General features: G+C 38.5%; 2 protein-coding genes and 1 pseudogene across 4 annotated transcripts; 1 reads left to right on the top strand and 2 right to left on the bottom strand.

Moving 5' to 3' along the window:
• Positions 1-310: 310 nt before the first annotated feature.
• On the top strand, positions 311-4,918 carry LOC126596715 (uncharacterized). The gene is made up of 11 exons (XM_050263384.1): positions 311-948; positions 1,384-1,466; positions 1,576-1,711; positions 1,930-2,423; positions 2,509-2,556; positions 2,712-2,886; positions 3,159-3,271; positions 3,362-3,458; positions 3,546-3,765; positions 3,971-4,124; positions 4,395-4,918. Exons 1-11 carry the CDS (start codon positions 747-749, stop codon positions 4,827-4,829), a joined length of 2,157 nt encoding a protein of 718 aa, XP_050119341.1. The 5' UTR covers positions 311-746; the 3' UTR covers positions 4,830-4,918.
• Positions 4,919-5,596: 678 nt separating this feature from the next.
• Positions 5,597-7,741, bottom strand: LOC126596724 (uncharacterized). 3 transcript variants are annotated; one of them, XM_050263400.1, is made up of 6 exons: positions 7,583-7,741; positions 7,302-7,505; positions 6,736-6,892; positions 6,412-6,462; positions 6,084-6,176; positions 5,597-5,956 (listed from the first exon to the last, which is right to left on the bottom strand). In XM_050263400.1, the coding sequence occupies exons 2-6, from the start codon at positions 7,409-7,411 to the stop codon at positions 5,876-5,878; spliced, it is 492 nt and encodes a 163-aa protein (XP_050119357.1). In that variant the 5' UTR covers positions 7,412-7,505; positions 7,583-7,741; the 3' UTR covers positions 5,597-5,875. The 3 variants fall into 3 exon arrangements, with proteins under 3 accessions (XP_050119357.1, XP_050119358.1, XP_050119356.1); XM_050263401.1 differs by having other exon boundaries at positions 7,302-7,461; positions 7,583-7,740; XM_050263399.1 differs by having other exon boundaries at positions 7,302-7,496; positions 7,583-7,739.
• Positions 7,742-11,019: 3,278 nt separating this feature from the next.
• Positions 11,020-12,918, bottom strand: LOC126595207 (geraniol 8-hydroxylase-like; annotated as a pseudogene).
• Positions 12,919-13,448: the final 530 nt, after the last annotated feature.

Raw genomic sequence — 13,448 nt, 5'->3', positions numbered from 1 at the left:
CTAGAATACAGCCTGGTGCATCAAGTATTATAATACAAATATCCAACCATTTATATTATAACACTTAGTGCACGAGACCATGTTTCCGGCACACTAAAAATTCTCTAATGTCCGTGCACCAAACATTATTTAAGGAACACCCAAAGCCACACACATGAGCAGTTTACACATGTATTGGGCCCAAGCTCAAAATATTTAAAATCAAACCTAAGCCCAAAAGTATTCAGTCCAGTCCCTCAAACCGACCTTCTCCAACCCACCAAGGCCCAAGCCAACCACCAAAGCAACTACTACTACTCCTCCACTCTTTGATCTTTCTTGTTCCTCACTTCAATGGCGATCTATGAAGCACGGATATGGCGGCGGAGGGATTCGGGAGCGTGAAAACTCGAAGAATCTTGATTTGGGAGAGGCGGAGATTCGCCAATTAGCAAATATTAAAACTAAAACGACACCGTTATCTATTTATACAAGGTCATCTTCTTCCATACAAGTCTGAAACCTTTCCGCCGTCTTCCCACCGTCGGCAACTGCAAACAAGCGAATGCCAAACGGTCGAACCAGTTCGGAACACGATAAGCGTCTGAATGCACCAAGCCATATCGGAGCTGTATTTCAGCCGCTCCACACCCTCACCTCACCAAGCCGTTTCTCAGCCGCATTGAGCCGTTGCAGTTCGTCTCCAAATTGAAGCTCCCGTTCTTCATATAAGGCGATGCTCTGAACGTCGTTTTAGCTTCTGGGTTATGGCAGTTTCGCGGTTGTTCAGGAGTTTTAGCGGCCTACACAAAGCCAATGCCAGAATACAAGCATACCCATTTGGCTACAAGCATAGCAGAGCCTTATCATCGGACTCTTTCAACAATGGAGACGATACGATGCTTCCGGTTCTGATTGTCGGTGCAGGACCTGTGGGTCTCGTTTTGTCCATACTTTTAACAAAGCTAGGTATGTTCTTGTCCTAACCGATTGTTTTTCCAGTCCTTAGGCCTTGTTTGGTTGCCTAGAAAGTGTGGGATGGGTGAAGGAAAACTCTATAATGCTCTACTTAGCAATTTTTAATATTTTCACCTTCAAAGATACGTACTTTATTATTTTTCTTTCAAAAAAAGTAATTATAATCAAATTGTCTGTAAAGGGAGTAGTAAGTTCGAGTTGTCGAATTTTCGTGCAAATGATGTGCTATTACTCTTTTTAATTTGAAATCATGCTTGAGATTTTCTGGAGGTGCTTGGAGTGATGTTTGAGATGGGGTTTCATAGAATGTGAAACTTCTTGTTGAAAGTAAATAACTTTTCGCTTCTTTTGCAAGAAATTTTATCAGATGAAATGTAATAGGTCTTGTTTACTTGAGACATAATCATGCATTGTATCATTTTGCAGGGGTCAAATGTTCGGTTGTGGAGAAGAGCAAAACTTTCTCGAATCATCCACAGGCGCACTTCATCAACAATCGATCCATGGAGGTTGGTTTTCATGTTTGGGAGATATAATTAAATTATGAGTTATTTGAGGGATTTCAAGCTTCATTTTATTGAGGGATTTCAAGCTTCATTTGAACTTGTGTATTAGCAGGTGTTTCGCAAATTGGATGGCCTGGCGGAGGAGATCCAGAGGTCTCAACCACCAGTAGATTTATGGAGGAAGTTCATATATTGCACTTCGCTCTATGGTTCAATTCTTGGGTCGGTCGACCATATGCAACCCCAAGGTTCATTTGAACTCTTTATTATTCCATTTTTTCCTTACTTGGCACACAGCATTTAGGTCTTACTTATGGGATTTTGAGATTAGACAACAAGAAATTCTAATTATTTGAGATATTCCATACAATGACCATTCCCATGTATGCAAAATTTTCAAACATTTATAAATATACTTTGGGATTTGGTACGTTAGCAGTTTCATTTTGATTTCACTTTGTCTCAGATTTTGAGCAAGTCGTCAGCCCGGTCTCTGTTGCACACTTCTCACAGTACAAACTGATTAGTTTACTACTTAAGCAGCTTGAAAATCTCAGCTTCAAGTTCTGTACATCTGATGGGTTGGAAGGCCTCAACCATGGAACCTTTCAGGAAAAGCAACTATTAATGGGGCATGAGTGTGTTTCCATCAAAGCGAGTGATGATTTTGTTTCTGTGACTGCATCTTTTCTCAAGGATGGGAAGCGTATGGAAAGGAATATCAGATGTAATATCCTTGTTGGTACAGATGGAGCTGGAAGTACTGTACGTAAGCTGGCTGGAGTGGATATGAGAGGTGAAAAGGACTTACAGAAGCTTGTGAGTGTCCATTTCTTGAGCAAAGGTCTTGGGAAGTATTTACTCTGTGAGAGACCTGGCATGCTTTTTTTCATCTTCAATACTGAAGCTATAGGGGTCCTTGTTGCTCATGATCTCGAGCAAGGGGAATTTGTATTACAGGTATTGCAGGCGTTAAATTGTTTTTGGAAACAAGTTTGGGGATCTAAATGTGAAATTGCACTCATTATCTCTTGTCGTCTGGCAGATTCCGTTTTATCCACCTCAGCAAAACCTTGAAGATTTCAGTCGCCAGGTATTTTCTTTGCAAATAAGCTAATTTAATGGAAATTGTTCTACTTGATCTCATGACTGACACTTAAGTTTAAGGGCATATTCTTGTGGCCATGATGAGATTATCTTTCTTCATTGTGGGTAATTGCTCAGTTTAAAGGGTTTAAAGTTTTGTAGATATGTGAGCAAATAATCTTCAAGTTGGTTGGTCGAGAGCTAGGAGACATAAATGTGATTGACATAAAACCATGGGTTATGCATGCTGAAGTTGCGGAGAAGTTTCTAAGTTGTGGCAACCGAATAATACTTGCTGGCGATGCTGCTCATCGATTCCCTCCTGCCGGAGGGTTTGGTTAGTATTTTTATTTTTGTTATGCGAATAAGGGAAGAGGTCACACTTGGTGCGATGGCAAGTGCCTTCGCCCATGAGCGGTAGGTCTTGGGTTCGAGATTTGGGAGCAGCCTCTCCATAAATGGGGGTAAGGCTAGCCGACATTCACCTCTCCTAGACCCTGCGTAAAGCGGGAGCCTTGTGCACTGGGTACGACCTTTTATGCGAATAAGGGAAACTCGCCTGGAATTAATCATTCAAATGAGTTTAGGCCTTTCATGTGATTTATACAGGAATGAATACTGGAATTCAGGACTCTCATAATCTTGCATGGAAAATAGCTTCGGTAGTAGAGGGTATTGCACCGACTTCAATACTTAATTCTTATGAAACAGAACGTAGGCCGGTATTGGCTTTTATCTCCTTCATTTCTATTCTTTAACTTTAATGTGAATTAGAATGGATCTTAATCATCAAAATTTGCATTTTTTTCCAGATTGCTGTTTTCAATACAGAACTTAGTATTGAGAACTTCAAAGCAGCCATGGCTGTTCCTGCTGCACTTGGTCTTGATCCAACTGTTGCAAACTCAGGTCAACCAATCTATTATTACTTTATTGCATATTAGTTTCCTTGTTTGTTGGAGACATTTCGTTACTAATTTCCTTCTTGAATTGCAGTGCATCGCGTCATAAATGAGGGGGTTGGTTCCATTTTACCATCTGAATTACAGAGGGCCATTTTGGATGGAATTTTCACAATAGGTCGTGCCCAGCTATCGGAATCTTTTTTGAATGAAAACAACCCACTTGGGTCGTCAAGGCTTGCTAAGCTAAGGCGCATATTTGAAGAAGGAAAGAGCCTCCAACTCCAGTTCCCAGCAGAGGATCTTGGTTTTAGGTATCACATTATTCAAGCTGCTTTAATTTCAAATTCTTGGAGCTTGACTCGAGATTATTTTGAATTCTGAGACTTGAATTGCAAAACTAATTTTTTGCTTTGTAGAATTGGATCTGAAACTTGATGAAAACTCATCAATATGCTTTTTCCAATTTTATAAACCCATCATCGACTGAACAAGCACATTTTGTGTTTGTCAATTTAGGTATCTAGAAGGTGCACTTATCCCTGATAGTGATGGTGGAATGAGTGCTCCAGAAGGACCTACTGGTCGCCGGAGGGACTATGTTCCTTCTGTGGTTCCAGGTGCAAGGCTCCCCCACATGAACGTGAGGATATTGTCAGATACCTCAAGTGAGGTATGTTGCTATTGTTTTCTTTCAAATGTTTACATAATATATGTCTTTTTGCTGTTGTTGCCAATTGTTTTCTTTTTCACTTGTGGTGAAATTATCTCGGTCTGTGTTGGCGGGTTGTGGCTCCATAAGCCACGAAGCTTTATGTTTTAGTTCCCAAGTAAAAGTAATAACGCAAAGCAACTACTTCTTTATGCCAGTGTCAAAACAGATTTCTAGAAGATTAATTGTATTTCCAATTTTCATTCACCTCGACGGTGTATTCTTCTGTAGGTTACTATTTCTACACTGGACCTTATATCTGGAGACAAGGTCGAGTTTCTCCTCATTATATCGCCAACCGAGCCGTCTTACCATCTTGCTCATGCTGCATTCAAAGTGGCCGAGGAATTCAAAGTTTCTGCAAGGGTGTGCGTGTTGTGGCCTGCCGGCAGTGTTAAGGGAGTCGAAATAAAGAGTAAGGCATCATTGGCACCCTGGGAGAATTACATTGACCTCGTGGAAGTTAAAAAGTCACCAAATTCGTCATCATGGTGGGATATCTGCCAAATGAATGACAAAGGAGCCATCTTAGTTCGACCGGATGAGCATGTTGCTTGGCGTGTGAAGTCAGGGGTTGTCCGTGACCCTATAACGGAAATGAGAAGGGTATTCTCGGCTACTCTCGGCATAAAACAACATACTAAAGATCAAGAAACTGACACATGACATTTGTTATCGAAATAAAACCACATACTAAAACCAATTGACTTGACACATGACATTTGTTATCGAAATAAAAGTGATCTTGATGTGCAGGAGTAACGTAGACATTTTGCAACAGAATGTATTTTTATGTATGTCACTTTGTAATCAAGTAAGCTATGCTCTCTCTCTCCCTCTCTCTCTCTCTCTCTCTGCACCGTACAAGTTGTAAAGGAGGGAGGGAGTGAGATTCGAAAAGATAATAAGAGGGCCAACTCACAAAGACTCCCAACATGATACAATCAAAATGGTGAAGGGACGATCAGAAGCTCCACTTGAATTAGACAAGCAATTATCGACCAACAAATCTTCAACTTTCCCCATCTTATCTCTAATCTTATATCTTCAAAATCTAGTATTATCCTTCTATAAGTCGAGGGGAATGATTTTTGTACATCTTTTTTTATTTACAAGTGAATCATGAAACAACACTTAAGGTGCTTCTTGCAAAAAACACTCAAAGTGCTTTTGAAACCCAAAAACGATTTCATCAAAAACGATTTCAGTCATTTTAAAAACATTTCCAAACGAGTTGCGCATAATTACGGAGTACCACATGATAGTCTCCGCTCTCAAATTTGAGGAGATTTTGGTTTCGAAGCAATTGAATGTATGAACGAGTGGCAACTTTTGGCATCGTAAAAGTAAAGTTGTACTTTATGCCTTGCTTGGATTACAAAGGCAAATATGGACCTTTACGTGAGGTAGTACCGAAGCAAAATATGGTCATCTTCAGTCAACCGAGCATGGTACTAATCGTCTCAACAAGACCGTTTCGTCGCTAAAAACACTTTAAGTCAATCAAATTACATCTTGCAAACAATTGTTTTTTTACAGAATGAAGACATGGTAACTGAATTATAGACAAGAAGGCCTATGTCTTCAACGTTGGGGGGAAATACGGCGTATGAAGATGGATCTGCAATTCGCAATCCAAATGTATATTAGATGTGGCACTAAGAGATGATACCACAATATCACTATCTATGTGGACGTAAACCGCTCCAGGATCATGTCGTATGACTGATTGTTATAGTAATCAAATAGCCCATGCAAGCCGTGACAATTCCAAGCAAACTGCCGGCAACAACCTGTCAAACAGGAACAAGGATCATCATAAAAAAGGTTTCTTTTCATCAAAGTTTTCGGTATCCTATACTCGTAGATACATCATCCATCAAACAATTTTAAGAGCACAAACTAATGCAATATAGAGACCTGAGGAGGGGTGTGGCCGAGAAGCTCACGAAGTGGTCTGCTCTCAGCCAAAGGATGTTCAGCAGGGAGTTCATATACAATTTGATTCAAAACCTGAAGAATATTCATATCCAATGTTAATGCATGAATAACCAAATCAACCAAAATTTGAATAGGATACTCATAAAGCTGAATTTTATGAGGACAACATGAAAAAACATGGCATTCAGACATCAAAGTTTCGACGAAGTTAATTCTTAGACAGAGTGTTTTGATACAGAAACTCAAGAAAACGAAGGAAAGGGTGGGAAAGAGCTCAAAGAGATCCAGGAGATCAAAAACATCAAACCTCTGCTTGGCGTCCAGCCTGTAGTCTTACACCGGTTGCATCATACATCACCTGCCACCAAATTTTTTACATTAGAGATCTCCTATTGACTTGTACAATCTCAAAAACATGACAACAACAAATCTTTATCATTCATTTTAAAATGCTTTTAAGTCGGTGAATATATAGATATGTGGATACACATATTCAGCTGGATTGATATAAAATTCAGTTCAACGTAAGCCCAAATGACAACTTCACATTTTAAAAAGTAAACAAATTGCTGTAAGAAGTAAGGCCAAATGCTATCTGCAAAACGCTGCAGAAAGAAGTGAAGGGTCTTACCACACATGCTAAGATCAATGCAATTGCAAAGAGTGATCCGCCGACGCCTTCTTGGAACCCAATGGCTGTAGCAATAGCAGTAACAGTCGCCGAATGAGATGAAGGCATTCCACCGGATCCAAGAAGTTGCTTGAAATCCCATCTTCTTTCCTTGTACCTGCAAATCTATCAAGGTTTAAGAACTCTTAGGATAAAATAATAACACCAACAATCACAAAAGGAAAGAACAACTTCCCATAAATAATTTATACACAGAGGCTCATTTCCATATACCAATATCACGGGAATCAAATTACCATTGTAACATCAAAATGTGGCCAATATTTTACAGGAATCAAAGTACCATACAAGCATGTTTTTTGATTAAAGATTACGTTTTTCTACGCAAGAATCAAGATCTGGGTAAAACCCAAATGTTAATATAAATTTTTTTTTTTTGGGTACAATTGAATGATTGAAAAGGTCAATAAAGAACAAGATCATGCAGCAACGCAAAAACCGAAAATTGAGGAATTGGGTCGGATCCAAATTCGGAGAAATGGGTGAAAAGGGAGAGAGAAAAGTACCAGGAGGTGAAGAACTTGATGGATTGGGCAATGGAGAAAGCTACGACAGCAGAGAGGAGAGGGTAGTTGGTGAAGATTGAGGACGATGATGCCGCCGCCGCCTCAACCATCGCGCTTTTATTGCTTTCTTTGTCTAATTCTTCGAACGCGATTGCAAATTCTAAAGGTAAAATCAAAACCCAAATTCTGAAAAACCTGCAAAATCTGAAATCTTCGATTGTTTTTTTCGCGGGAGGGAATGCGAGCGTGACGTGATAATTAGGGGAGGACAGAGAACTGACCGATTCCACAACGTTCTACGCCGTTTTGTTTGAAAACAAGGGAAGGTGGTCAGAGTCTCAGAGGTGGAAGGTGGATTCTTCTTCTTCCGGCTAGAGGCCACAACTAGAAGCAGCAATGACTTTGAGCAATGGCGTATTTTTTGTTGATTTATAACCAACGGTCTTTGCCTCTTTCTTTTATTTTTTATTATTTAATATTAACTGAATATGCCTCTTTGTTTGTGAAACATTTTGGTAGAATATACCCAAATCCCAAGGTGGCATAGTATGGCTTTCCCTTCGGATTTGGATCCTCTCTTGGACAGGTGGTCCGAATCCTCCTGACCCAATAACAAGAACTGTTAGATTTTGATTCAAAAGCTACAAACAGAGGGTTCCTTTAAAAGTTATAATAATTGTAACTGTTGGATTAAACGGTCATTGTTATTGGGCCAGGAGGATTCGGATCCCTGCTTAGGAGAGGATCCAAATCCGTCCCCGTCTAGGTTTTTTAATCTTTAGAAGGATGAAGAAGGAATTAGTGTTTGAGTTGTACAATACAAGTTTCACAAATTCGGGTTCTTGTAGGTCGTTTACACGGATTTGTAACATTTTAATCACAATTGACAACATTTTTATTGCACTTAGGCTTGCTCTCGTTCCAATAATTTACAGTGTTTTCTAAATTTTGGTTTCTTATATGACTTAAATGCTTAATTATCTATGTTTTTTTTATTATATTGGTTGAGGAGTGCAGGTATGTTATTTGACCAATTTTTATAGACTGTATATTTCACAAAAGAAAAAAAAAATCTAACATTAATATTGGAGAATTATCTGTAAAACTTGCACATAAGAAGTCTAATGTTACACTCGATCACTATTTATTAATCATGATGCCGTTGACAACATGTAAATTATTCGTTTTAAAAAGTTGAATATAATTAGCATTTATGAAATATTACTTTGGAGACGCTCGTGATATGTCTCATAAGCAATGACAACAAACATTTTTACCATTACACAAGCAAATCATTCGCGTAATTAACGTCTTTTTGATTTTGCATCCTTAATAATAAAGAAAGTTGACCACGACTATCGGTTTGTTTTCAAATTTAATGGTTAACAAAATTGTACCTAGTTTTAATGTTTGTGTTAGTCGTGATCTATTGACTTGATTGATGGGTACATATTTTCATATATTTTTATCATATACTTTCTTTGGATTTTATATATATGAATGGGTTAAATAAATTAATTTATATTGTTTTAATTTATAGGCATTCAATATTGGAGTTATGCAACAAAGAAGTGAAAAATAAGCTTTTTAGGTGTGTAGAATAATTTCAGTAGAGCAAGAGGCTAATTAACTGCACCAAGACATATGTGTTACAACAAGAAGATGAGACTGCAACGATTTTGGAAATCAAATGGACATGGAAGTGCTATTCAATGGATTTAAGAAAACATAATTATTTGTTTTTATTATTTCCATTTATTTTCATTTTCTTTAATAAGGACTTGAAAGTCCATTAGAGCTAGGATTAGTGGTCATTTATTTGGCATTTTCTCTCAACTTTTCCAATTCTTGCCGTGAGGTAATATTAAGGAGATCAATTCTCCTTGTGGAGAGTTAGAAAGCCACCAAAAAATAAACACAATTTATATTCCAAAGGGGGACTGCGGCAAGAAAGGGAAAAGGGAAGAGTTTTCTAGTTTGTTTGTTCTTTTCTAGGGCTATGATGTAGCCTAATCATGAATACTTAATTGCCTTGTGGCATTGTTGTTATCAAGTTTTTCTTCCTTGTTGAGTATCTTTTACGTAATGCGCTTGATTTTTATTTAGATGCTTGATCACTATCTAAGTTTTAGTTAAGTTGATTTGATGCAAGTTAGATTAGATGCCATACTTAACTTGGGTTTAGCTTCTTGCAATTGATACCATAAACACCTATTTGTAGATGCCATGCAATTAGGGTTTTTGTGATTTTCCAACGATTTCCGTAGAGATTAATGGGTTCTTACTTGTTTAAATTCATCTAGATGCCATAGATGGTTAACATGTAAGGATACTTATGATGTAATCAAATGCCATGGCCGTTGAATAATTTAGGGAAAATCGATCATCAATATTGGGGAACTACTTGAGCATAACATATTAAGGGAATTAAGTAGAATTGGTTACGGTGAATTTGGATGCCCTAGGTGCAATTTTTCTTATGTTTTTAAATTTATTATTTCATGCATTTTATTTTTAAGCTTCGTTTAATTTTCATTTTAAGTCAAAATATCATATATTTTCCGTTAAAGCTTCTCCATTATAATTTGTTTCAATTTAGTTAGTAAGATTTTTAGAATCAATTTGATCTCTGTGGGACGATATATGTGCTTCAAAGCTATACTATAATCCGATTCGTATACTTGCGAGCACTAAAATTCAAGACGTAATGAGGTTAATTTTGGTTATCTAATTTTCGCAACATTAATCTAGGGTGTGAACGTAAGTGAATTAGAGGTTTTAGTCTAACAACCGTATAGCTATCACACTTTTCCTCGAAGGGTTTAGGAAATCACACTTTTCTGAAGGGTTAGTAGTTAGTACTAGCTAGGGTTCAAACTATTTGAATGGTTAGTACTACCAATATATAGCAACCTAAAACAAAACAAAATGGCCGAACCACAAAGTGAAGAGATTTCCGGTGCACTTGGATCTGCTCATTTTGGTCAAGAGAACGGAAATCACCTTATTTCCTACTCCTAGTCCAACAACAACCATAGTAAATGGGAGGTACTTGAACAGCATCAAATAATAGATACACTTCCGATGATTATTGTCTGGTGTTGCTCAAGTCCCTCTTGTTTGCTATGGTTGTCGGACTAGTAGTGGAGTGGGAAACAATGTGACTGCATAGTTTACGTTTCTTTCTCTACTTTTGTACATGAAAGTCATCGACAATGACAGCAAACACCTTCTCCACACACAACCTACTCCCGGAGCTCACATCACATCCTTCTGAAAAATTTGTTTTGCCTACTAAAACGCAATTTTTTGGTGTAACTTGGGTATATCCCTCTCTCTGTTTCTCGGATTTTTATGCCTGATGGAGAGAGGGAGATATGTCCCGTTTACACGGAAGAATCTCTGTCTCTCTTGTGTGTCTTGGGCATGTGAGTGACATGGAACCGAAGTCTCTACTCGAGAATCTTTCCACCGGAAGGGAGTGAAAGATATGAGTAGCTTACTGCTTACCTGCCATAACTGAGTTTCTGTTGGCGAAAAGTCATCAGTGAGTTCTGTGCTGGTGGGAGAAAAAAAATGTTCTCCTTTTCTTCTGTACTCTGTTTATCCGATCCCTAACTGCATGAATAAACTCATTAAGCATGAGTTGGTTTGAAACATGTTTCTTGTTGTAATCTCGTATTCAACTGCTTTGTGCAATCAAAACTGCTGATTAGACTCACTTTTTCAGAATTGCAGCAACAACAACATCATTTGCAGCAAGCAAAGCTGGGGATGTCTGCATTCGTGCAAGTACCGCCATATTCAACCATCAAGAGGTCAGTTTTGTGACATTAATTCGAAGTTAAATCTTGGGGAATTAGAATCCTCAAAACATTTTTGCTACCTACATTATGAAAATTCAAGGTGCACGTTACATTCAACGCTGGAAGTAAATGCAAATATCGTACTTCACCCAATTCCAACCGTGTTAGAACTGTGAGCATCACCTGCCAAAACAAATACAATCAATAAATCATTTTAGTGCATGACCTCTTCTTTCATATCAAACTTGCGAGGTGCAGTTTCTTTGACCAATGAACAAATTTTCCCACGCGATTTCTCATCACCGTTGAGTGAGAACACAATACATGAAACTGTGAACCATATCTAAACCTATGCAAGCCTTTGAGAAAATTGAATTAACAGAAGGTGTTACATATTTAACTACCTAAACACAAGACTGCGCAGTTTGAAATATGTGGTCTCATCATAACAAAGATGGCAATTGGACAACCTCCCATCCCGTCTGGCTCGTCCAATCTCCTACATAATTTTACCATTCATTTTGTTAACAAATCTAATAGGAAGAAGCTTTTGAAAAAATACAGTGGTTTTGAAGAATCTTCCACCTGCACATACTCCTCCAAGCTTTCTGGCAAGGTGTAATGAATCACCTGAAAATGATGATACCGCTGAGGTGACTCTAGTTAGCATTTTACGATAATGTTGATAGATTTTTATCACTCCTACTTATTACAATATCAAATTAGAAAGACTTTGGCACAGCTCTTATAGGCTGAGCCATCTGCAAGGTGAGGCTAAACTTCTCCATGTTCATGCTCTCTGGTACAAACCCATCTTCCAGCTTCCAATCAAATGAGTTGACAAGTGAAAAATGTATGAATGGGATCGTAAATTGTACTGAACCAGTCAAAATTCAAAACTAAAATGGTTATTAGACATGCTGTAAAGTAGTGAATGGTTAGAAGGTAACAAACAAACCAGAAGCTTATGTTTAATTTGTAGCCTGTCCATATCCTCATTGCTCACTTCGCTGATGTTCAAGAGAGAATCCAACATATCATTACTTGTGACATAATCATTCGATTTTCTCGATTCCCACCTTTGTGTAATAATTTGATCAAAGAGCCGATCCATCTTGCGGAAACGATTGGGGGTTAAGTATCCTAAGCAGAGGAAAATAGTCCCCAAAGTTTGGCTTCTCTGTCTCTTCCATTATACTCCACACCATGTCCTTGAACTCTCTAGCCACCTCACTCCTCGGTTCAGCTAAATCGATCGAGACAATAGTATGCGAAAACAAATTGAGCGTGGTTTTGAAACCAGGCCTTTCAATTTCTACCACCTTACCTTTCACAACGCTTTCATTGACGTCGGCTATGAGCTCCTGCACTTTTAGGTGACCAATGGCTTGGTCGGCATCAAGGATTTTCATGGCGAACAATTGGTTGTTGCATATTTTGCGGAGGTTTCTCCATTTCGCGGAGAACAGTGTCCAGGGCAAGCTGTCCTGGTGAAGGTCGCATGCTTGGATTGCGTCATGGATGGTTTGGTTGCGCAAGAATTTATCTTGGGTTCTGAGTTGATGAAGATACTACAACCGTGGTTTTTTGTCCGAGTTGCAGGTCAATGACGGGGCCATAGCGTTGTGCAAGGTTAGAGAGAGAGAGAGATGGGGTTTATTGCCATGCTGTAAGAGGTTGCCAATGACGGGAAATGGCTTTGGCCGAGGTGGAAGAAGAAGCCTTTTGGGACTGGATATGAAAGCTTGAATCGATAAATACAAGAGAAAGTAAAGACATGGGATTAAGATGCAAGAACTCAACAAATCCATCTCTGATCTGTGTCTAAGTGCAGACTCACCAATTGACACAAAACTTGAATTTACACCTTTTCCCTTTGTAGTTGAAACTTGAAACTTTGAGAGAGGCTACAAAAGTTTAGTATTCTTTATATTCAGGTATGATATACATGCACTCCCATTGTCTCTGCTGTTTCATTAGTACGGAACGTTAAAGTGACAGTATACCAATTGTTGGAAAAATTACTTAGAGGTGAGATAAGGATTAGGTTCCTTTCCTAATATGATTAGATTGCTTTCCTAATCGCCTAAGGTTTGACACTACTGTCCTATTTGTTGTAGATGTGTCATCACAAGTGTTATCCATTACCCTCCAGCAAACCCTTCGTTGACATGTCAGCCAGTTGGTCAGTGCTAGAGACATGGTGGAGGACCAAATCCTTCCTCTGAACACGCTCCCGTACTAAATAGACATCAACCTCTACATGTTTGGTAAGATCATGAAATAGTAGATTGTGCGCGACAACAAAATACTATTATTGGTATTACTTTGTTCGATATTT

This window comes from Malus sylvestris, chromosome 13 (genome assembly GCF_916048215.2).
Source record: "Malus sylvestris chromosome 13, drMalSylv7.2, whole genome shotgun sequence".
Lineage (NCBI taxonomy): Eukaryota > Viridiplantae > Streptophyta > Magnoliopsida > Rosales > Rosaceae > Malus > Malus sylvestris.
Note: the sequence above shows the minus strand (reverse complement) of the source record. Positions and strands in the feature narration are given on the sequence as shown.

What these genes read in the sequence shown, in the direction of transcription:
- LOC126596715 (XM_050263384.1), top strand. Translation starts at nt 747, where the DNA reads ATGGCAGTTTCGCGGTTGTTCAGGAGTTTTAGCGGCCTACACAAAGCC. An exon ending in CGACCATATGCAACCCCAAG is followed by an intron (nt 1,712 to 1,929) that starts GTTCATTTGAAC and finishes ACTTTGTCTCAG; the next exon opens with ATTTTGAGCAAGTCGTCAGC. An exon ending in CCCTCCTGCCGGAGGGTTTG is followed by an intron (nt 2,887 to 3,158) that starts GTTAGTATTTTT and finishes TGATTTATACAG; the next exon opens with GAATGAATACTGGAATTCAG.
- LOC126596724 (XM_050263400.1), bottom strand. Translation starts at nt 7,411, where the DNA reads ATGGTTGAGGCGGCGGCGGCATCATCGTCCTCAATCTTCACCAACTAC. An exon ending in CATTGATCTTAGCATGTGTG is followed by an intron (nt 6,463 to 6,735) that starts GTAAGACCCTTC and finishes ATTTGGTGGCAG; the next exon opens with GTGATGTATGATGCAACCGG. An exon ending in AGGCTGGACGCCAAGCAGAG is followed by an intron (nt 6,177 to 6,411) that starts GTTTGATGTTTT and finishes AATATTCTTCAG; the next exon opens with GTTTTGAATCAAATTGTATA.